This window comes from Sylvia atricapilla, chromosome 1 (assembly GCF_009819655.1).
Source record: "Sylvia atricapilla isolate bSylAtr1 chromosome 1, bSylAtr1.pri, whole genome shotgun sequence".
In the NCBI taxonomy this organism is placed as follows: Eukaryota; Metazoa; Chordata; class Aves; order Passeriformes; family Sylviidae; genus Sylvia; species Sylvia atricapilla.
This window is the reverse complement of record NC_089140.1, coordinates 33,571,838-33,595,852: the sequence shown is the minus strand read 5'-3', so window position 1 is coordinate 33,595,852 and position 24,015 is coordinate 33,571,838. Positions and strand designations below refer to the sequence as shown.

At 36.0% G+C, this 24,015-nt stretch overlaps 1 protein-coding gene across 2 annotated transcripts in view; it reads left to right on the top strand.

Annotated features, from left to right (window-relative positions):
- The window catches only part of SKAP2 (src kinase associated phosphoprotein 2), a 119,624-nt gene that overhangs the window by 74,123 nt on the left and 21,486 nt on the right, over window positions 1-24,015 (top strand). For both annotated transcript variants that reach the window (XM_066319072.1, XM_066319079.1), the window contains 3 exons: window positions 5,684-5,808; window positions 6,710-6,773; window positions 7,172-7,273. In XM_066319072.1, the coding sequence (XP_066175169.1) occupies window positions 5,684-5,808; window positions 6,710-6,773; window positions 7,172-7,273 (291 nt within the window). The remainder of the gene's footprint in view (window positions 1-5,683; window positions 5,809-6,709; window positions 6,774-7,171; window positions 7,274-24,015) is intronic.

Below are 24,015 nucleotides of genomic sequence, written 5' to 3'. Positions count from 1 at the left end.
AGTTTTAGTTCTTCTAACTTTCTCCTTTTTGCATTGGGAAGGCAAGAAGTGTGGAAGTGTATCAAGCTCACAGACACGTAAGAAAGAGTTTCAGAATCATTTACTCCAAGCTGAACGATGAAAAATGTGAGGCCTAGCCCAGAAGTATATAGTGCAAGATAAAGCCTGTGAGATGCAGTAAATGGCTGTGTGTTTGTGTGTGTGTTCACCTAAATGACTCCAAGCATCTCTTCAACAGTTGTGATGCCTTCAAGCCGGTGTATGTCTCCTTTCCATTTTCTCTTCTGTTTTCTCCTACATGGTGTAGCATTGGGTAGTGAAACAATGGAATTTATCCCTGCAGTGGAGACAGGTCTAAGTGAATTACCTACATTTTTTCTTTCGATCATTGATAAATGGAGTACATGGAGAAACAAAACTTAAATGTTTGAGCTAATCACGTCAGAAATAGGTATTGCAGGAAGCATGTGTGTATTTATACCTGTGCTGTGATATCAGTTGCCAACAAGTGGCCCACAGCTTGCAGAGGAGTGTATTCAAATGTCAGAGCTGGGTGGGATTTTGAGAAGCTTGCCTGGTGCTCCTTTTCATAGTCTTTCCCTCCATAAATCTTTTATAGTCTTTTATAATCTTTTCTCTCCTTCCATGCAGTTGCACCCTGAATTGAGTATCCTGGTTCCCTCTCATTTTTCTGTATGATCTCTGGCTGTTCCTGTGTCCTCAGACACTGAGATGGTATGGATAACCTTTCAGACCTCAAAGTGCATGTGAATGAGGAAAGTTAATTTGTTGCTTTATAAATGATTGAATTAATGGCTTCATTACTTCTTTCTCACTAGGCCACAATGTTATATGCCCTTCTGTCTCAGCAAACTGGAGAGATCAGCTAAATGTTTAGCAAGACAGTAATTGATAACATTATGGTAATTTTTCCTCTGCTAATAGGCACTAAAAATTTATTTTCATTTTTATAACTTGAAAATGGTATCTGCCTGCCCGCCAGTAATATGATGTTAAAGAGAGGTATAATTCAGAGGCTTTTAGAAAAGTCCAAGTTTATTTTTTTTTTCAATTTCCTTAGTTTTAACATAGACACAATAGTTTTGGATTTCTCTCAACAATAAGATAGTGATGACCAGACCAGTGGTGAACTACTTATATTTGGGCAGAAAAGGGAATTGTGCATGGTCAACAGGACTTTTTTGTAGCAGGGCGATGGCAACCAAAGTCATCTGTCTAATGTGTACTGGATCTTCTGCTGTGAGACTGTTACAGTCAGACCTCGAGAGTCACACTTGCTGTTAATAATGTGCTATTTAAAAAATAACTACTGGGTATAAGCAAACAGAATATAAACAATTCACTGCCCTGAATCACTGCCTCCATTTCTTAATTATTTTACAATTTCAATTTCTCAGAGAACTAGATTAATGGAAAGAAGAAGAAAAAGAAGTTGATTACATTTCAGATCTTCTGTCTAAAAGGGAAGAACTTCTGTGTATGCATTTGAAAAAATTGTTCCAAAAGCTGGAAAAGGAATTACCATTTTGGAGATACTTACACTGAACTATTTTTAGATAGCAGACATCCTGCACATGGAAAAGTATGTGAAACTACATTTAGCATGAAGCCATGTAAACTGTAAAATCTTACAGTCCCCTAATTTCAGGATGAAGAGAATTAAATTATAGATTCTAATAGTATTATAAATACTTTATCACTCTCTGAAATCTTTCTGTTTGCCTTTGTTCCTTATGTCTTTCTCTGTAACTTCTTTCCATTCTACTATCCGAGTCCTCTGTTCTTACAGAGTGCACTAATTCTTTTTACATGTGCTAATAATATGAGCACATCGCCTTAGGCCTCAAATTTACAACCCAGTAATTTCAAGATCTCATTGAAGCTTTACCCTTCTTTGTTTTAAATGTTCCCATGGACTTAGTTACACAAGGTTACTTCAAAATGCTTTTTCTCTGCTTCCCTTGAGACTCTCTTTACCCAATATAGTATTGACCCTGTTTCTGTTAACAACATTTAACTGTTTTTAGGATGAATGAAGTTTATATGCAAGAGAAATGTTTAAAGGCTTTCAAATTTTATTCAGATCTGAATTTTCTCTATGTTAAATATAGCCCCCCCATATTTTTTTCTCTTAAATTTGTGTATACCAGCTTTGGTTTTGGTGGTGTGGTCTTTTTTGTTTTGTGGGGGTTTTTTTTTGGTTTTTTGTTGTTGTGGGTTTGGTTTTTTTTTTTTTTTTTGTTTTTTTTTTTTTTTAACTGCTTAGTGCTGACTCTCCCCTCTGCTATAGTACTTTTTATGATTTTTAAATACCTGTTGCAAAATGATCTACATAGACTCAGATTTATTTTTCTGTTCTGTGCCTGACATGGGAAGAAGGGGAGTGTGGAGTTTGAGCAGATGAGAGCAAAGGACAGCTTATGCTGAAATGAGATTTGGCTTCACTGTGGAACAACACATGCTTGATGATGTTCACAATCCTTTTTATTTTTACAAGACTGATATTACACATTTTGCATTTCTGTTTTACGTTTTTGTGGGACGACTTAATGGTTCCCTGTTGTTGAATTGAAAAGCTCTATCTTGAGAATATAACAGACAGCAAAAATGTTACTGCTCTTCAGAGAAGTCTGTTCCATCAGCATGTATCTCCCTAGTTCTTCCTAAATATGTTGTTGTATTCCTGCCTAAGCAAAACTCTGGCTCTAATTTGGGGATTCAAAATGAAAGTTAAATATCTGTAATGTAAATACGCTTCTTGAAGCTACTGTTGGCTCTCACTATTAAAACTAACAGTATCTAATTTTAAGTCTCCAAGTAAAATCTTTAAGTCTTCAGAGCTTTTAAATATCAGAAACTGTTTCATTCTCCCTAAAGCACAGTCTCCAGAAAATATTTCTGATATAAACAATTTAACTCGTGATGTGAAAACGCACAGGAATTGCTGTGGCCGTAACTTCACAGGGCATCTTGAAACCAAAAGCCCAGGTCTGTCCAAACCCATTTAGGTGCAAGCCTGTGCCAAGCAGTGAAGCCGAGGTGATTGTTGAGTCTGATGATCCCAGGAAGGCTCTGCCTTCCAGCCTGCACCTGACTACTCTGCCTGGCCAAGCAGCTTCTGTGGGTCATGGTTTGCTCCGTGGTGATCAGGCAATGGGGTTGGTCTCCAGTCCTGACTGAAAAGGTGTATTCTGCAAGAGCAAATGGCATCTGTGAACCTCCACTGTTTGTCATCATCAGAGCAGGCAGCTGAGCTATAGCTGACCTGTGTTCTGCCTTCTGTATTTGAGGAGCCGTTTCTCAGGACATACTGGATCTTATCTCTGGCTTGCTGCCACAGGAGTGTGAATCCACACTGAGTCTTTCAACTTTAACAGGCTCTGAGTCAGGGCTGTGAAGCACCTCATTGTCTTATAATTTACTCATTTGCACCACACTGGACTTTATTCAGAGTTTACTGCTAAGACAATTGGAAGTAAAAGTAGCAATGCCAAGTCTAGTCTATTGCTATAATAATCATTGAAAGACTATAATAGCAAAGGATGGATACATTTATATTTGGTGGTGCGTATACAGGTAATTTTCATTAGCACTGAAATAGTGTGTTCAGAGAGATAAGACAAAACTAGTATAAACAGAAAAACAATCAAATAGGATATGGATGCCGTGCACTATCCCCTTCCAAAGTACAGCATCTTTGTGGTTTAACTGCAATGGTCTTTGAAAGAACAGTGCAAAGATCATTCGAGATTAGCTCGGTAAAAGTATATTACCATAAAAGGGATCATCCATGTCACAGAGAAGCAGTCTCAGAAATAATCCAAGAGAGTAAATTTGAATACTTGCCTCATTTTTATCTTGACAAAATGTTTTTACCTTTTGAACCTGGTGTTTGTTTATTCTGCCTGCATGCTCCTGTCTTCTAGGGTTTTGATAAACCTCCAGCATGGGAGAGTGAGAAATTAATGTGTTTCACTTCATCTTCTCCCTGAGGTCACAAGTGAGGGAACAATAACAGTCCTAGGCAGAAATGAATTTCATTAAAAGGAACCTAGTTAACCTATTGCAAGTTATTATTTCCAATACCTACCTTGGTGTGATTTCATGAATTTTGCATGTGTGTGTTGTTTGAAATAGGGATTGAGGATTGAGCAAATATAAAATATTAGTGCTATATTTTTAGTACTTATTTAAAACAGAATAAAACTTCCTGGGGGGGAAGGGAAGTGAAAATAGAATAGTGCCCTAGATTTTCTCATATATTTGTGTTATTGAGTTATTTGCTTGCCCTGGGTGAGAGTTCATAAAAAGGTGGAAGGACAGAGAATATGTGTCTATGTGCATATAAGATTACTAGAAAGAGAATTTGACTGGTGACTGCCCTTTTGTCCATTTATATTCACATTCCTGTGTTAGCCAATTTTTACCCTTTCAGGAGTGGAAACAGATTTTCTCTCCTTTTGAATTTCCAGAAATATGACGAAAAATTTGTTGAAAATGATAATTTTCCTATTTTATCTAATGTAGAAGTTTTCTCCTTTTGTTGACAAGTGTAAGCAATGGATGCTCAGTTTGCACCTAAGTTCTATTCAGCAATTCTTAAAGTAGTTTTGCTGCCGTTCCTGGTGCTTATTGTTAATTAATGTTTTCTCTTCTGTGTAAAAAAAACCACACCAAATGACATTTTTTGATAGGCAACTGCACTTTGTTCTTTGTTTGCCTGTGCAAAATGTGAACTGTGATGCCAGTCTTCACTTGAATGCAGCACTGTGATCTGCAGAAATTGCAAAACTTAATTGCTTTTACATTTTTGGTTTGTTTTTAATATTTGCCAAAATATGCCAGAGCACATAAAATCTGATGTAGAATTTGGTTTGAAGGGCTCCAAAGGAGTGCAGAGGTGCCATTTGCACAACATGCAGTGTATTTAAAGCCAGATCTGTTGTAAGTGATACTTTTATAAACCAGAACCTTTGAAAAATAGAATTGTCTTTAAAACAACCACATGGCTGTACCTAATAAACTGTGGTAGGGCGAAGTACTTTTATTAGCTAATTAAACATTTGCTGTTTTGAGAGAAATGCTTTTGGAATGAACACAGATGCACACACCTGAATTTATAACAAAATTCATTCTGTATTTTTGCCATGTGGAAAGGAGGCACATCTGGGAGTGGGTGGGAGAATGTCAAAAGCAGCTTTTCCCATTTCTTAAAAAGAAGCTTGAAGTTTATTTTTTGAGTGAAGTGGTTAGTTTAGGAGAGAGCTCAGCAAGTTCTGAGCTAAACAGGTTTTTCCATTGGTTTACTGAACCTGAAAGAGACACTGATTTATAGGAAACGTGTCTTGCAAGTTCCAGTTCTTGGCTTTCCCTAGATACAAGTGTCATAACATGCACTCCTTACTAAATAAGACCACCATCTGCAAACATCCCCCTGTGGAATTCCTTAGGCATCCTACAGAAGAATGTACTTCTGGGTACATCGTCTCTTAAAATAAAGCTTTATCTCCAGAAGCATCATTTAATCATTTTGCTAAAAACCTCCCTGTTCTTTGTAAAATTCATGAAATAGAAAACAAAATCTGAATAAACGATAACCTGCTGAGCCACTTACATTCACTGTTGTAAATGAAGCTCTAACTTTGTTTTTTATCTCCAACAGACAAACAACAGAAAGGTGAATTTGCCTTAGAGGGCTACACCATCAGAATGAATAATAGCCTTCGGAAGGATGCAAAGAAAGACTGTTGTTTTGAAATCTCTGCTCCAGATAAGCGCATTTATCAGGTTGGACTTTTGTATGTTGACTTGAAATTTAATTGACAAAGCTGTTACAATTCTAGTTACTGAATTAACATTTCAGTGAAACAACTGTCACTGATATCTTAATGAAAAAAGGAAACTCTTGCTTGCTTATATTGTATATTCATATATTAGGAAAAAAAATCTGATTAAACGTATGTATGTACATGTTCAAATATTATCTTTTTGGTCAAGAGCAAGGAAATCTATCATCTTTATCTATTGGTCATTTCAATATTAGCATTTTAATATCTATTGTGTGTCTGTGTGATTTCTTGGATGAATTAAATAGGTAAAAAATGTTAAAATATGTATCAGTGTTAAATACGTATTGTATTGGTCATGGCTTTTCAAGGAAAACCTACAAAAAGGCACATATCAGCTGTGCAATTCAGAGATCTATCAGCCAGACATCAATATGGAATGTAAGTTTAATAAGTTTTAAATATCTGAGATTGCGGTTGAAAGCCAGTTAATTAAGCTGTCAGGTAGTGTGTTGGAGTCTGACAAGAACATTTTTAAGAAAACTGTACCCAGCAGTCTAAAGAAATTCATGGGTGTCTTCTAATTGTCAAGGGCAAATTTTGTTCATCAGTTCTGGCTTTGACATTGATGAAGAGAAGCAGCTTTTTTCTGCACAGCTGCCAGCTGCTGATCAGAGTTTCAAATCCATCATCCTCTCCTTCAATTACGTAAATTTGTCAAAATTAGCTGTACATTATAAGAAGCATCCTTGCAAGAAAAGTACCAGAAGACATGAAAAGAATTGCTAATGGTTTCTTGAGGAAGTGACGGGAATGTTACATTCCCTCTTTTTTTATTGCTAATGAAATTGTAGTTGTGTTTTTGTCATTACTGCTAGTAGTTATTAATAAACGTTTAATAGTTTACAGCTGCCACTCCCAAAGAAGCAGAGGAATGGGTACAGCAAGTCAGATTTGTAATTCAAGGTAAGCCAGCCAGTACAGCAGTTGCCTTTATTGCCAGTATTGCTTAGTGACAGTTGTTCTGTCCCTTTACTTATCTGTCATGTTATTGCACATAGGATTCCCACATGTCCAAGTTTTGAGTAGCAAGTCCTTGTTTTCAGTTGTGTTACAGCTTTTATATGGCTCTTCTCTTTTTTCAAGATTTTTGCTTTTCTCCCAGGATACTATTTAGCTTGAAAGCTCTCCCTTATGCAAGCTCCTTCATATACACTCTTTCTTATCCCTTGAACAGTGTAAAAAAAATAAGCAGAATGTACTGGAAGGAACAGGTCATGGGAGAATTATTTTAATTTTGCATAAATTTCTGCTTAGGCATTCTTTTCGACTAAATGTTAACTTTTTAAACCGCTGTTACACAGATTCAGGATCTAATACTATTCCTGAGGAGGAAGAGGAATATGATGATGTTGGACAAGTGAACAGTGAACCATCAGATGATAGCATTTATGAAGAAGTTAAAGGTATTGTTGAATTCTTTCTGACTGTGTGACTTAGGATCATTTTGTCTTCTCTACTTGTAGTTTGATAACTCTGAGTGGCTTAAAGGAAGTGAGTTAAGTAGCATGACAAATAAGATACTTCTAGATATCAGATTTTGCTGTGACATTGAAAAAAATATGTCTTCAGTTATGAGTGAGAACAGTTTTCTTTAGCAGGGGCATCAAAATAGCCCAGAATGTGTAAAAGCAAACTCAGGGGACTTTAAGCTCATTAACATTTTCTGGTATTAAAATTAAAAAATTGAAAAGCCTTACAGCTTTTTCCAGCAACATGCCCTTTAATTTATTTATTTATTTTGACATTTGTATTAAGCAAAAGTTCTCTACCATTCCAAATGTTACCAGCTTCTGCCTAATACGTGGTATTATAATCCTTCAAGAAAGCAATGTGTTTGTTTCAGTTTGTTCCAGTGTGGTTGAATGATTATGGCTCTAAATCTCCAACTGTATCTGTCAGATGGCAAAACAAAAAAGAGCTTGACAAAAGGTCTTGATTGTAGACATTCAAGTACTAGGAGAAGGGTGTCTATTCTTTACTGAATTTTAAGAAGCTATGAAAAAAAAATCAAATTTTCAGTTATCATTAGTTAACAAATGATACTTTGAAGTGATATGACAATTAATAATCACTTTGTATGAACTAGAGTTCTATACCCCTTGCTGTTTGGAGAAGTTCAATTATCAGCAATAATCTGAGAGGAAAAATCAGTTGTGTCATGTGATGCTGACTAACTTTCTGTATCTATTAAGTAGAATTTCCTGACCACTGAAGACAGGAACATTTAACACTTCGTCTTGATTTTCAATTTAAGGTCATTTCAGTGAATAAAGAGCAAAAACCAAGTGTTTCATGGAAATGAATATCATAAAATTATAAGGTATAAAATTATGTATCTTTAAGAGCTGTTTTTTTTTTTTTTTTCCCATGTCTTTGAATTGTACCTAGATTACTTCAACACAGAATGCATGTTCTGCTGGAATGATATGCAGTATGTCATGCATGCTGAAAAACTCTCTGCAGTGAATATAAAAACTACATTATTTGGTATAATCTTATGGCTACAAGATACAGCCAAACCTTATTACAGTGCTTTGTGGATGCTGAGGTTCTTACAGAAAGCCATCTTGTATGCTTGCTTATGCTTTTGTTAATGCAGCTCTATATATATCGTAGGATAGATTACTCTTTTTTTGAGCTTTACTTACCTTACCAGTTCATTTGAACGTCAGATAGTAAGTAGATCTGGAGCAGTAATACATAAAATACTGGGAGAAGAGCATTGGTTAATATAGACTTTGAGTTCTTTGCTTTGAGCTCTGTTTTCAGTGAATTGCTGCCTTAGTGTGGTTCTGTAGGAATTTAGAGTATTTTCACTTACATCCCATTTTTATGACACTTTTCCAGGAGCTGCCATCTCCTAATGTGGCCAATAAACCAGTAATGTAAAAACATCACAAAGAGGGGGTAGCTCAAGAAATTTCATTTCAGTTTTTAGTTAAATTAATTTTTTTTCCCATGATCTTGGAGTGTGCTTCATTTTTATGTTATCAAGTAGAGAGATTATCTTCCTTTATCTCATGCTTTTTCCATCTCATCCGTTTGAATTGTGAGCTTCTCAGCAAAGACCATTTTACCTTTTACAGTGGAGCTTTTAGTTTTGACTCTGATGTGTTGACATGATTAAGTACAAATAAAGCATAAATTTGTGGTAGATTTTAGGTGATTATTTGGTCCTTTCATCTTCCATCAATGTGTGTTAATAGTCCTGTGTTTAAATGGAATTACAGACTTGTGGCTCTGGGGCCTTAGAGCAGTCCTTTTCTTCTGAATCCGTATCATACTGAAGCGTGTTAGATGAAATGCTGGTTGACAAACCTCACAGGAGTAGGCCTTATTTGTTTCTTGTATAGCTGTTCATCTAAACTTGATGGTAAAAGACTACACTCCAGTTTGGTCTCGTCTCCTTTAATTAGGCCTGATTGGTTGCATTTAATTACAGTTGGCCGTCCTTTCTATTTTCCCAGGTAAGTGAATTATGCTTGATTCCTTTCATGGTCAAAGGGTGGAGCATCATTATCCCTGCTGTTACCTGGCATAATAATGCAGAACAAATAAGAAATCTGGAATGCTTGTTAAGAGAACAGAAAAAAATTATTTGTACAGCTGCAAAGCTGTGCTAAGCTCTGGAATGCAGAGGGCAAACATGCTAGATCCTTGTGAAGAGGGAGAAGAAATTAATCTCCACCTTGTTTTTATCCTCAAAGCATATTTATGTTAGAGGATTCTATTCCTCTGTTTTCACAGATCCACTAGCTTTATAAATATTGAATTTCAGGTGCTCAGCTCATTGTACTGTGTTAGCATTTATTTGGTTATAATTTGCATTTTTTCAAGCAAGTAAAATTTTGCATTTCTGTGGTTCTCCAGTGTGTTTTATGCCAGCATTTCAGAAAGAAATCAGGCCAGTTCCATTGATAATATTTGGTTTGGTATTTGAATAGAGAGCTTTTGAATTAAAAAAAGGATATGGAAATTTTTGCAGTTTTGAAAATTGGGAAATTTTGAGAACTGTGGCAGTAATCAGGACTGACACTGTATTCTCTAGCTATCTCATTGCCTAGCTATTTTTTTCCTCCTGCTCGTGACAGGAGACAATGTAGATGAATTTTCCAGGCAGAAGCTGGATAGGTTGAAACCAGTATCCAGAATGCCAACAGTCTGTTAGCCTAAAGCATAGATTTCAGTGGTATACACTATGTACCGTCTGCTGGCAGGTTGCTAGTTGGGAGGGGTACAAAGAGATGTGGGAAATTTAATCTTTTGATCTGTTAAATCACTTTCTTCTTTAATAGCCCATACAAATTCATATTTACCATGGAAGGGTAATTTTCATGGTTCTCAGTAGTAGTCAGTGTTTTACTGTGGTTATTCAGGTAAAGTCAAAAACATCAGGACTTTCAAAGAATTCCCAACTAGTAAAATTTCCCTTGGAGAGATTCTTCAGGAAAAGAAATCTTTATACTGTCTTCAGCAAACTAGGCTTTAGTTTTTTTGGTTTTTAACAAAATCATGGAGGAAAACTTGGCTAAGCAAAATGAAAAATTTTGTTAGTAAAGGACTATTTTTCTTAATTAGCTATTTATTTTCTACTTTAGTACAATATATATATAATTTTGCAGTCAACAGCTGAATGCTACAAGCTGTGGCGTAAAGCAGCTTCTGAAACTGTGGTATTAAATAACTCTCTGTTCTGGATAGAGCTATGTTGATGCATAGAGTTTCTAGCTCAGTGGTGTTTTAAACAATGGAGTTGTCCTTGTCATAAAACAGAACATGTGCCAGCTTTAAAGTTGTTCCCATCTGTTACAGCCTTTGAAGACAGAATTGTTTTATAAACTTGAGGTTTCAGTGACATAGTTTTTAGGGCCCTCAGTATTGTCTTCTGTGGTTTCACATCTGTGTGAAGCACATACCCAAAACTGCAATGCCAACTACTGCCTGCCTCCTTAATCCTTTCTTCAAACTCAGCTCAGTTTGTGTGCTGTCTACCACACTGTGGCCCAATAGGAGAAAAGAGGTGTTAATCTAAGCTAACATACTTGCCTTAATTTCCGATTTTGTGTTGGCTTTTTTCTTTTGTTCTCTCTCTCCTCACAAACTTGCATTATAGCAGTACTTTCCATGGTATACAGTATAATTTTCATTAAAATTATTCTAAAGATAAGTATTGATTATTTTGGTGGTGCTTTTTTGCTTCATGGAGGTAAAACCCTCCCTTACAGAACCCTTACAGAACAGATAAGGTTGGAAATTCTCAAGCATTGTAATATAATGTAGAACTGGCATTGTGGTTTTGTGCCACAATTTCTTCTTAGACTGAGAACTTTCAGGCGAGAAAGAGGTGAGGATGGTGAAATTCAGTGCTGTAGTGATCTCCAGCCAATACAACTTGGATCAGTTCTTAGTTTTCTACAAATTAAATTTAAGGATTGATTCAGTCTCTGATTAGGCACAGGATGATGGGAGTGGAAACCTGGCATTTGTATTTTGATTCCTGTTACCAATCCTCTTCCAAATTATTTGGTCAAGCCCAGGTTTCTGGGCAATAATTCTATTTTGCAGTGTAGTTGGAAGCTTAGGTAGGGAAGCTCTGTAACTAAGGCAGAGCTCAGGAAAAGGTAAGAAACGTCTTAACTTTAATGCAATGAGAAATGTGCTTTGCAAAGAAACACTTCAATTTGTTTACTTATTTTAAACAAAGCATTTTAAATAGTAAAAAAGAAAAGTTGTTTCAGGAAATTTCTGACATTGAATATGATGGAAGAGAATGATCATCCTGTTTCTTTCTTATGGTTGTCTCTTTAAGCAGCTTTCATGCTTTATTTTTTTCTAACAGTAAACTGGTGCAGTTAGGCAGCATAACAATAACCATCTTCATCCTTTCTTCTTGCTGGACTGTTACAGTTTTAAAGAAGCAACTTCTTTTACGATGTTGTACCCTTTTCATGAGCATGAAGGTGGGAGGGGAAAAAACACATTCTCTGATTTACCTCTTCTTGGGAAGAAGGAACTAATGATTATATAGTGGAGTTTAAGCTTCATCTGTAAGTCATGTACACTCATGGAAAATACTTGTTTTCTCAAGATGTCATGTCATATATATTGACTTCTTGACTCTAGAAGTGAAGGTTTCACAGCGCTGTGTTAATAAAAATTCTTTTTCAGGACACCTTTGCTTCTTATAGGACAGACAGTCCGGGTATGTGGGCCAAAACACAGTATTTGGTGCCAAGCAGTCCCAGTTGTGCATCACAGCTGTACAATCAGTTCCTAAACCCAGCAGGCTTAAAGAAAGAAACTGTTACTTGGTCATTGCAAACCAGAGGAGTAGGTTTAAGTCGGCAGAGACGCGGATGATGTTGGAGTCTGAGATTGTTACCTATGATCATTGTTGCTAAGTCATTATATTATACATCTTGGCATATGGTCCAAATTCCTTGCAGTGTTTATTGCTTACCTTCAGGAGTTCGGGAATTCTTTAGTTCTTTTACAGAAGTTGTATGTACTGCTGATGTGCTATCATTTTTTTCCCCAGAAAGAATTCTAAGTGCTTTTAATTAGTAAATGATTTCATAGTATAAAATACAAGTAGGGTCTGGAATAACTGAAGTTGAAAAGACTTGTGTGTAAGAGCTGCATTTTTGAGGACAATACTAAAGATAAGTTTTCAAAGTAATTTCTAAATGTTTTTATTAATAATTTCCATGAAAACATCTTTCATATTCAAGAACACAGCAATGGACTTTTTTCCTTTTAAAACAGTGAGGATTCTTCAGATTTTTTTTTTTTTTTCAAAAATTGAATCTCAGAGTTCTTAAGAAGTACTTTTCACTTGTTTAGCCATTATATTATTGTATAAATGGAATATTTTTGCACATACTATCTTGCTTACAGGTGGAGTACCAGAATAAGGACAAGGGGGTGCTACAGCGTGCTTACTCAGCTTTAATTCAAAAGCAATTAAAGTAATAAAAGAGCAGTGAAAAGCAGATGTATACTACATTTTAGTGCAGAGAATAATAAAGAAAGAAATTTTTTTTTTAGGTCCAAGACATGTTGTTTTGTTGTCTTGATCACTGGGATTTGAGATCTGCTAAGTGTCAGACATGGAAATGATTGAGAAACAATCTCTTTTAACTGGATATTGTTGAATCCCAGCAGCCTTGATGAAATTGAGCTGTCGGAATTCTGTCACTCTGGGTTTTGAGGCAGTACTCCTAAGGGAGTTATATATGCCTTGAAGTTATCCTTCAGCTAGTACTAAATGCTCATGAGACATGAGTTATGAATCCAGACAAATATATAAAGACATTGCATCCACAAGGTGGTTAGGAACTTGATACCTGGATCTCAGCTTTTGTTTGCCACAGGAGCTTGGGCATTATCTTTAATTACTGTAATCCTACATCTAAAGAGGGAGCACTTCTTTCCACTGGTGTTGGGTGTCAATGATGGAATAGGAGGTAAGACAATCTGGTGTAGCTGAAAAGAATGAGATGTCTACTGAGAGGGAAATGGCAGGTCTTTGTGAGGAAAAATAAGGTTCACAGGCTCTTCTGCATTTCTTTTAAAGTGAATATAAAGTGGCCATCTGTGAACAACAGGTGGCCCATAGCTGTCAAAAAGCCTACTGTCCATGGTGCAGTTCACCCCTGCTCCCTCATCACACACGTTTGCAAAAATGATGAGGCCAGTAAAAGTGGAATAATAACTAGTATTCATATTTAGTCTGATTTGCATGTAAGAGTTATATTGGTGACTGGACTCAGGGTGGGTTTATCCACTGATAAATACTCTTAGAATAAATTTTTTATTTCTATTTTATTCAGTGATATACCTCTGCTGCAGAAAATATGGTCAATTGCAAGATTCAAAGTAGTCAATTACAGTATCTACAGTAAATTGAAAGTGTGTGCTATTAAGTATAGACATTTGTTCTCCTCTCTTGGAACTGCATGAGAGACTTCATAGTTTTCAGATGTTTCAGGCTTCATAGATTTCGGAGTTTACAGGTGGAGAAAATAGAAGTGATCTTCCTGATGTTGTGGTCAACTGCTAGAGTAACCTGAAGGAGTTCATATTGGGAAGACTTATGTTTATCAAAGTCTCGCATTAGCAAGTGTTGAATTTTATTTATGTATTTCAGATTTTAAAAGAGAAGTACCCTAAGATCTAATTAGACCAAAAACCTAAACCAAACCATAGCCAACAAAATATACACCACTAAATAAACTATTGTCTAATGGCATTTTAAAACTTATTTGCTTAAAATTAGAAAGTATATCTAAAATGGAAGTATTTTTAATCATACTTTTCTGTTTAGAGAACACCTTCAAAGACTAATTAGCTCACAACTTATTGAAATGAATTTACTTATGGAAAGAAAGTGTTTTATAGCAGGTACTGGTCAGTAATTTTTATTCTATTTTCTGTGTCCCAGCATTAAACAATGACTATTGATTTGTAAAACCAAAATGATGTGAACATTATGGGACAGAAACTGTTACTAAGAGATAGAATCCTGTCTCAGAAAAACTTGTCATCCTGGCAAGAAAAAAAATCACACAAAGTAATTTTATTTGTATCAAAGTTTTTTCAGTGTTGACTCTCTCTCTGACAGCTGGTTTAATGTTAAATGTGAGCAAAGCTTTGTTATGCATGCATGTCTTCAATGGGTTGTGGACCCAAAGTATTTTCTTTTGAAAGCAAAGTTTTCTATGGTGGCAGTGGTTTTATCTTATTAAGAAGCAGTGCAATACACTTAATGCAAGCATTTAGAGAAATTGTCTGTTTATATGAGATAGTTTATTAAGCATAAATTTGAGGAGTTGCTGCAGTTTAGCAAGTTCAAAGTAAAATGTCAATTTTATTATGTTTATTTATGAAAATAGAAATAAATATTGGACCCATTCTATTGCTTGGGTATAAATGTGATAAATACTACATAGATAGATCAAAGAACCTTAATTTTTTGAATTTGTGATGAATGACTGCATATCAGGCTATTAAAACCGTTAGATAGAGTTTTCTGAGAAACGAGCAACCAGAGGTTATATGGTGCCTCAGGCTATCGCTTCTCAACTTTTCTGGTTTCCACAAGGTAGCTATTAAAGAGCCATAATTTGCACAACTGAATTCTCAAATAAGACCCAGCAAGGTGGGCTCTAAAGGCAGAATTAATCATTCTGTTACTGTAGATACAAATATCTGATTTGAATCTTTCAGCCTTAAGAAATGCATCAGCATAAATCCTTCTGTATATGTCTTTTCCTTTCAGTTTGCTACTCACTTTTCTTCCCACTCTCCTCAAAATGAAGGAATTTGCCTAAGAAAATACTAGCAATTAATTACAGCTTCATGAGTTTTTCTGGCTGTATGGACGTATATCTGATCTGTTTGTGTGTTGCAGTGTACTGTGTACAGTGTAGTGTTCATAATAGATGCTATGTTCAGTTTACACATATATAAAGAAGGTAATACAGGAAAAGGCTGCTTGTTTCCTTGTCTTGGCTGCTGCTCCCTGGGCTGGGTGCAAGTTTTTGAAAGAAGCAAGATGATTGCTCCTAGGAAAGGAAAATGGTCAGCAGGGACCAACTCCTGGATCACACAGTGGGCCAGGCAGAGAGGGGAAGATGCAGCAGTCCGCTGTGCCCTAGATGAGACGGAGAGATGCTCCAGGGAAGTGCAGGGTTCAGACGCACTGATAAACTTCAGCAGCAAAGGGTACAGTCTTTTTTTAAGAACCCAGAAGAGACCGAAGAAAGTTTTTTGGCAAGTCAAAGAGATTTGTGTTAGGCGGCAAGATATGGGAACAGTCTTCTAATCCAGAAAAGGGGATGGTTGTCACAGTGAATATTTTGTTTCAGTCCTTTTTTTTTTAAAGTTCTAACTTTTCCTAGCAGGTCTTATTTTCCTCTACCTAAAAACTCTTGATTTTGTGTTTTAATGAAAACTAGTTTAGGATTTCCAGAACTTAGAATATCCTTAAAGAAGGTATTCCAGTACTTCCATCTTTGGGTTGTGGAAGCATTCTATCTTAGCAGTTTGTAATGATTATTCTGCCCTTGAATCTTAACACAAAACTGGGAATTAAAGGAAGGAATTGCATTTTCAAAACAAAGCATTATCTACCGGAAAGCCTGTGGATCTTAGCACGGAGATCGTGCTTCCGTTGTCCTAAAATACACTAACTGAATTTATCTTGTTTGCATACCTCTCTCAAATTTTATTTCCTTAAAAATTAAGACTAAATATTGGGAAGAGATACTTTGCTGTGAGGATGGTGAGGCACTGAATAAGGTTGTCCAGAGAAGTTGTAGATGGCCCACATTGCTGGAAGTGTGTTAGAGTGGGTTGTATGCAGCCTTGAGGAACCTGATCCAGTGGAAGTTGTCCCTGCCCATGTCATGGGTGTTAGAATGAGATGATCTTAGAGATTACTCCCAACCCAAAAGATTGTTTGATTGTTTGATAAGAAGTGACACATTTCCATCAGTAGATGTTGAACAGCAATTTCAGATAATTCAGTAAACGAAAGTTCAAGATGGATATGAATTTGTTATAACTTCCATATAGGTCATAAAACCTAGTTCCTGAATAAATGCCTACCTCAAACATACAAGTAATGCTCTTACAGTGCAACTGGGACTGTGTTGTGTCTCTGGCCATCCAAAAGTATCGTCTCTGAGTGAATTCTAGTCGTATGGATCTCCAGAAGCCATGGGTTCTTTTGAGATACAGCTGCATGCCAATCCCACACTGACCTTGGGAGCTGCCTGAGGAGCAGTCATCATCTCCTGCTTATGAACCATCGTCATAGCCAGTGTCCTACCTCTTCTCTCTGAGGTGCATTGTGGTTTGTGATGTGTAGGGCTGGCAAGATCTGACATCCAGAGTGCCAATCCCAGTATGGACCTAATGTATGAGAATCAAAGAATGAGATGCTATTTGTAGAGGTTAATATGGAAATGTTATCCAAAATGTGGTGCATGTAAACAGTCGGCATTGCGACTATAATTTTCTGCATATTTCTGATTTAACCTGATACTAGTGAATCATAGCAATAACATTTTCACTTTATTTTGTCATTTTAGTTGGAGAAAGGATTTAGCATAGTTGACATAATTTCATTTAATGGCCTGGGCCATAAACAGTGCAAAGTGGAAGTAGTGTGGGTTTGTTATTTTTAATTAAAATACCCAAAGCATGAAAACTGCTGATTTTTTTTTTTTTTTTTTTTTTTGTCAGTGTGCAGTTAGTGATCAACACAGGGAATGAGAAAATGTCCCAGTATAATGTTTTTAAAGGAGTTACAAGAGAAGCATCTGGGAGCCAGACTTTGCTTGTGGAAACATGCCAACAACTGTATTGTGTTTCCTTTTACTGAAGTGAGCTGTGCCTTGCCTTTTGTCCCTTTTTTGAGTAAGTTCAGGAATTGTACTATAAATTTGAATACATTAACCTTGCAGATTATTATAGGATATAATGTGGTTTAAGCAAGATGCTTTATGAATTGTATGTATGTAAATTTTATGTCAAGTCCCATTTGTCACAATTAAGAACATGTAATTTTCAGAAATGGCTTTTAAATTTTAGACTTGCTGCTGATCAATGATTATGAGAAACTTTACTTGACATTTACAGACTTTTTCTATCATATGAATTTAAGCTTGAGAAATATAACTGCTGTACATGGTTGTCAAATAGCACTGTAGTACCGAGTTATACAGTATAGATTAGTTAATTGAATATTTGATTGCTAAATGTATTTACATTGGGAGCTATTTATATTTTCTATGTAGATTTTAATACCCACCACATTTATTTTAGCAAAACATTTTAATAATAAGGTTTATAAAATGTCATGTTGAACACTTAAACTATTTACATAGCTAAGAGCTATTGCAGGTTGAGAGAACAAACAAATTTATTTTAGTTACAGTGAATTCATATAAATCATTATCATGTTTAGGCGAATATTCTTATGTACATGCCACATGTATTTAGGCCAGCACTTTCTAGCACAGATTCCTATGAACCTACAGTAAAACCATGGAATAAACTTAAAAATTGTTGTTTGTTTTCTTCCTTTGAGAAACTAATTTGCATTCTGTCCAATAATTGCAATTTTTTTTTTTTTTGCTAGTGTGACAAGCAACAGAGAAGGGAGCATTTTTTGTTAATCAGCTAAATAATTAGATGAACATGTTGAAACATTAAAACACAAAAGCTTTTCCTCTGCATTATTAAGACCTGTTGAGAGTAGTATCATAAAATATTTTATTCTTTCTTTAAATATTTAAGTATGGATTGATGTAGGATAGCTATTGCCTCAATTTGGTATGCCAAGATTTAGGCTTTAGGAACAATTTTATAAGTAGAGCAAAAACTCTGCTTTTGTTGAAATTCAGCATGAAACTTTATCTTCAGAGATGCTTCTGTTCAGGTGTGGAGGTTGTTAACTAATATCTTGGTCAAAAAAGTAAAGGTAAAATTTAAAAAATAACCTAGTAAAACTTAAGGAATTTGTATTGAGCTGTAATTTGAAGTCACTCATGAAATTTTCACCTTTGGTGACCCATCAAAAATTTTTTTGATTTTTGAGTTTAATATATTCTCATATATATACCAGTTCATTCAGCATATAAGATTTGACAAATACTTGATTTCTGACAAAAAAAAATCCCTGAAATAGTGACTTTATTTGTAAATACAAAGTGTCTGTGAATGTGAAAATGGGAAATCAATGAATGAGTTTCTGGAAGTGGATCTCTATAATTTCTTTTATTTTTCATTATAATCATTGTGTGCATATCCACAATGAACTTGCTTGTGATGACCTTTATCTTCTCTCTTGAGAAGAATTACTATTATCAGGTCTTTCTTCATGAGGAAATAAAAAGGTCAGTGCAAAACCCATCCTTATTTCTATGCAGTGCACATTGCACTTTGGCATATTTATACTGAATTTTATTAACAATAATTAGATAATTTGGTCAAATAAATGTTAATATTCCAAAATTAGGCATTCTAAGTGGTCTTCCATTGTAAGTACTCCTGCTTTTTCTCCCTTTTTTCTATCTCCTCTCCTCCAAAATTTGCAAGTGGTGCAACTGATATTTGACATGCTTCTCTTCCTGCTAGTTCTGTTAGACTAGCAAGTTTTTCCTACTTTAACTCTGAATTGACAGTTCAATTCTTAATTCTTTTGCATCTATGTTACAACCTGACACCCCCCCCCAAAAAAAAAGAAAAAATAGAAAAAAAAAATGGAATGTAGAGTATGTCAAAAGATTGAGAAGATTGTGCTTGGTTTGGTTTTAATCAGAGATTTTAGATTATTTGTTTTGTGGAAGACTAGTGCAAGGAAGTGGCCAGCTAAGGTGAATTGAGCTGTCACTCAAAACATGACTGAAGATTGCTTATTTGCAAGGAGAGCTCCAAACTCAGTTTCAAGCTGAGTTCATGAAATCTTACTATATTCATAACTAGAATTGGGAATTGCTGGCACCTCTGTGGATTATTCAGTTGTTCCAGTGAATATATTCTTTTCAGTCATTCAGGTGGCTGAGAATATTTTTTCCTTCCATTTTGACAGTTTTATCTTAAAATCTGAAGGCCTCGTGAAGCCCTGGAAATAGCAACTTTCATGCTAACTGCAGGGGGGACATGGGCCACTGAATAACCAAATCAATATGATTCCAACAGAAGCTGTTTGTTGTTTACATGACATGGCAGATATGGATTCTAGGACATCCAATTGGTCAAGTGTCCATCCTCAGGTTGTGCTTCCTCTGTCTAGGGTTTACATGTTTTGCAGACATTTTCTCAGGCTCTCTTCTTATTTTTGATCCTGTTGTTTTCTCAGTAACCTTGATGAATTCCTGAGAGCTCTAACAACAAAACTGCAAGTGGTTTGATAATATTACTCACAATCAGTTTGACTGGTGCATCAGAATGACCTGTTATACAGATACATTGCTACAGCTAACAACTTCTGTGTTTGGTAAATATACAGATTTTTGGGGTCTGAAGAAGATACTGGCTGTGACTACAGAATGGGGCAAAGTCAGGCAAGCAAAGGTACTGGGAAGAGTACTTGGGTACTTTTCCCAGTTACTTTCCCAGTAAGGGTACTTGGAGAAAGGAAAGAAAAAGAAAAGATGTTGACATACATTCAGGTCTCAGCAAGTAGAAAAAGTAAGTAAAGCAAAGCATTCTCTTAGATTTTGTGACAAATGGTAAAAGGCTGCATAGTAGAGTGAGAAGACCCACTTGAAGCATCATTGGATGACATGGCCAAAATTATTAGGATTTTTTTTTGTGTGTGTAAGAGTAGCTGTTTTTCCTCCGGAAATATGTTCTTTGATCACTTGCTGCTTGTTTTTTCCAGTAAAATAGTGAGAGGCCAAAAAATATCTTCCAGCTTTTAAAAACATGATTTTTAAATCCACTGTGCTACTATAGTTCATGTGGATGGCTATGTGTGTGGTAATATAGGAGAAAGGTGGTGTCCTTTTCATAGATGTATTTAGAAAGAGATACTTTTTTCCCCTCAAACAGTTCTCCAAATGTACTTACTTCTCTCTGCTACTTTTCTCTGTTATTATTCTTCATAGCAATAGTTCTTCATAGCAACAGCATAGATCCAGACAATGTTATTCTATTCAACAGTAGAGAATTGCAGCCATAAAGTGTATTTGCTGTTTGTCCTTAGTGGGACTGGGAATTTTTTGGTTTACTTTAGCAAATGCTGTAACTCCAAAATACTTTTCTTAGGAAGGGGATATTGTATCTGCTTTTTTGTTTTATCTGCATGACATATGCTAAGATTCACTGGGGGATGCCACAGAAAGGTTGTTTTGAGAGAGTTTTTTTCTCCTGAAAATGTCTAAGTGACATTCCAGTACTCCCATGTTGCTTCTCTTTCTCTTGCAGCAATGATCCTGAGTTAATTTACAACATCATCTACTAGCCTTTTCTGTGAGGATGATGAGGTAACTTTCCCAAGGTCTTCTCAATAGGAGGCTGTGCTTCACTTTTAGCTGAGCTGGCTGGTTTAGTTATTCAGATTGCTTAGACAACTGGGAGTAACAGTGGTGCACAGTAGCACCTTTTAAAGATACAAGAAATGCAACTGAGGGGAAAAAACGTGCAGGATTTCTCAAGGAATACAGGAAACCTCACATCTGGAGACTTGGCAAGATCTGGACAAAACTGAGTAATTTGAGCTAATCCTGTTCTAAAAGTCATTAGCTTCAGCTGTCTCATACGTGAGCTATTAAAATGCACAGGTCCTTTTAAACTGCTGCTGAACAGTTTGGTGTGGAGTACCAAAAGAGGCCAAATGCTGTTTCCTAGAAACCCGATCTAACTTTCTGAGTTAGAGCAGGGTGTTAGACTGAGCAATTTCCACAGATCCCATATCTCTCAAAATATTTTGTTATTCTAGCTTTTTCACTTTGTAAAACCAGTGCTACTTATTCTAGGCCATTGAGAAGTCAGGACATAGTTAATATTATTAGTAGACTCCTGTTACTGTCTACTGGTTGAGAAGAGTGGCATGTATATTTAACCTTACTTTAGAATTTAAATTATGGTTGTTTTCAAAGAGCTGGTTAAAACTTGTGCAAAAGTGTTAGTTGGAGGTCCCATCCAGTTTGGATGGTGGTACATTTGAATGAAACCTTTTGCCTCCATATTGGAATCAGGCTTCGATCACATGTGGTGTGAGTAATTTGAGTTAGGAATTGGCATGGGATGTCATCAACTAAAACTGAAGCATCTCAGTATGCACATTACTTTTCTTTAAGATGTATTTTTATATTGTTCATAACCCAGAGATGTCTTTCTGTATTCTTTTGGAATACAATTCTGTGTTGCCTGTTTCCCAGCATATTTCTGAATGCAATGATGACTGTTTAGTCAGATTCAGCTTCTGCTTCCGGTGGCATATGTTGATGTCATCTTGTCTGCAATCCCAGTGTTCAGCCTGTTTTTGGGTGACCTGTTTATATCATTCTGCTTGTGTTGTGGAAATTGTTTGTTTTTTTACACTCAAGTTTGCCATACAGGAATATAACATTTTTGTTTGAGCTGTTGGGTGGCAAGTAGCACTGTGATCCAGTGAAGTAGCAATTAAATGTCCTCTCTTCTGTCATGGTAAGAAATCCTCATGTATATAATCTCTTCTCTAGCAGCTAACTTGTTTCCCACTTCTCTCACTGTCCCAGAGGCATTATCATTCTGAAACTATGCACTATTGTACAGTCAGGTGGAGCTTTAATAAAACAAGAGTCTGTCTCCCCCTCTCTGCTGCTCACAAGAACTCGAAGCATGGCTTAGACAATAGGACCTTCAGCAGCCTTTTCCAAACTGTTTTGTGGTTTACAGAGTACACCAGGCTGCTAATGGGAATGCAGGGAATGCAGAATGAAATGTCAAGAAGCTGTGTGTAAATCTTCCAGTAATGTGCCATATCCCAGAGGAGTTGGGGGAAAGGAACAGGTCTTTGGGAATAGTGGAAGATTATCAAAGTTGGAATTTTGCTAATTGCATTGGAAGAGCTCTTTGTACAGAGAGATCTCTCGCATATGTAATGGGTGGATCTGGACTCTAAAAGAAGAGATCAGCAATGAAAATCCCTGCCATTATAAATACACACACCAAGGCAAGTAAACTTACTAGATTTTCTATGAAGCTGCTTAGGCTAAAACAGTGTAAGAGTTTTGGTGAAGCAAACAGGCCAGTACAGGTGAGAGGACCCCATCCCCAATGCTGGGGGGCACTGACCTCAGGTAAGGAAATTTGCTGGCCCTGCAAAAAAACAGGGCATTAATACTTATTCCTTTGATCCAGATGGTCACTAGCCCTCACCACAAATGCTAGCAGAAGATGTCAGTTTAGCCAAATTATATAAACAATCTTGTTCTTAAATTTTGTGCATTTATTGCTGCTTCTCTGGAAATATTAAATGTTTCTCTGAACAAATACTCTTGCTTTTAAAAAAGCCAATTCTTGCTATATATTTTTTTTTAATTACGTAGCTGGATTGATTTATGTTCTTTATTAGACTAATAATCCATCTGTGATGGGGGGTGAGTCAATTAATGAAATTATAAATTCTGGAGAAAAAAGGTCTTGACTCTTTCCCATGGTAAACATTTATTTGGGTTTGAAAGTTCTTGTTTACATTTCTGTGAAGTCAATATTTGGTAGCAAAAAAAGCAGTGTGGAGGAGTAAGACTCTTGGTGTTACCATACCATTATTTATTTTACTTTTTTTTTGGGCAAAACAGTATAGACCTGTGATATTCAGTGTCAACAGAGTTCATGTACACATCTGGTTTTTTGCATGCATCTGTCCTCCCTGACAAGTACAATAGTAAAGACACCATGTAGTTTTTTTATTGATTATTTAATAATTTGTGTGGGGGGGGGGGGTCTATCTTACAAGACTTGTTTGTATGCTTATAACCTTCTGACACTACAGTGAGATTTCAAATGAAAAGACATGAATGTGCATTACAAGTGTGTGGTAGCTTGTATCATTATGAAGTAGATGAAAAATTAGTTCACTGCAGTACTTTTTATCTGAACTGATCAAAACATCTTCCAGTCATGTTGCTAACAATATGTGATTGGAATAATAACTTCACTTGTTGTGTTCCATGCTGCAGCCGAGAGGCATGTAAATACAAGCTGCTTATTTGCAAGAAGCTTCCAGATTTGCAATATGATTGCTATGGAAACCACACAATGAAAAGCTTATAACCATCTGTGTGGTTTGGTAGATTTTGCTGCATAGCTGAGCTGGTTTTGTTTACTGTAATCAAAGCATTGAATAGAATATATTAACTCACAAACTCAGATTATTCAAGGTGTAAACTAGTATTGTGCAATGGCAATGTGTCAGAAACTAGAAGGCAATAGAATACCAAATAATAATGGTATTAAATTAGAATCTAATGTAAAAAGATGGTTAGGTAACATGTTACTAGAGGAAACTGCTAAATTTATGCATGTTTATCATGGAGATACCACATTCCAATGGAGGAATGCACAGTTCAAGCCAAACTCTTATCTGTTTTATACTCAAGTAGTCCAATCTTTTTTCCTTCCTCCCTTAAGAAAAAGAAATTGG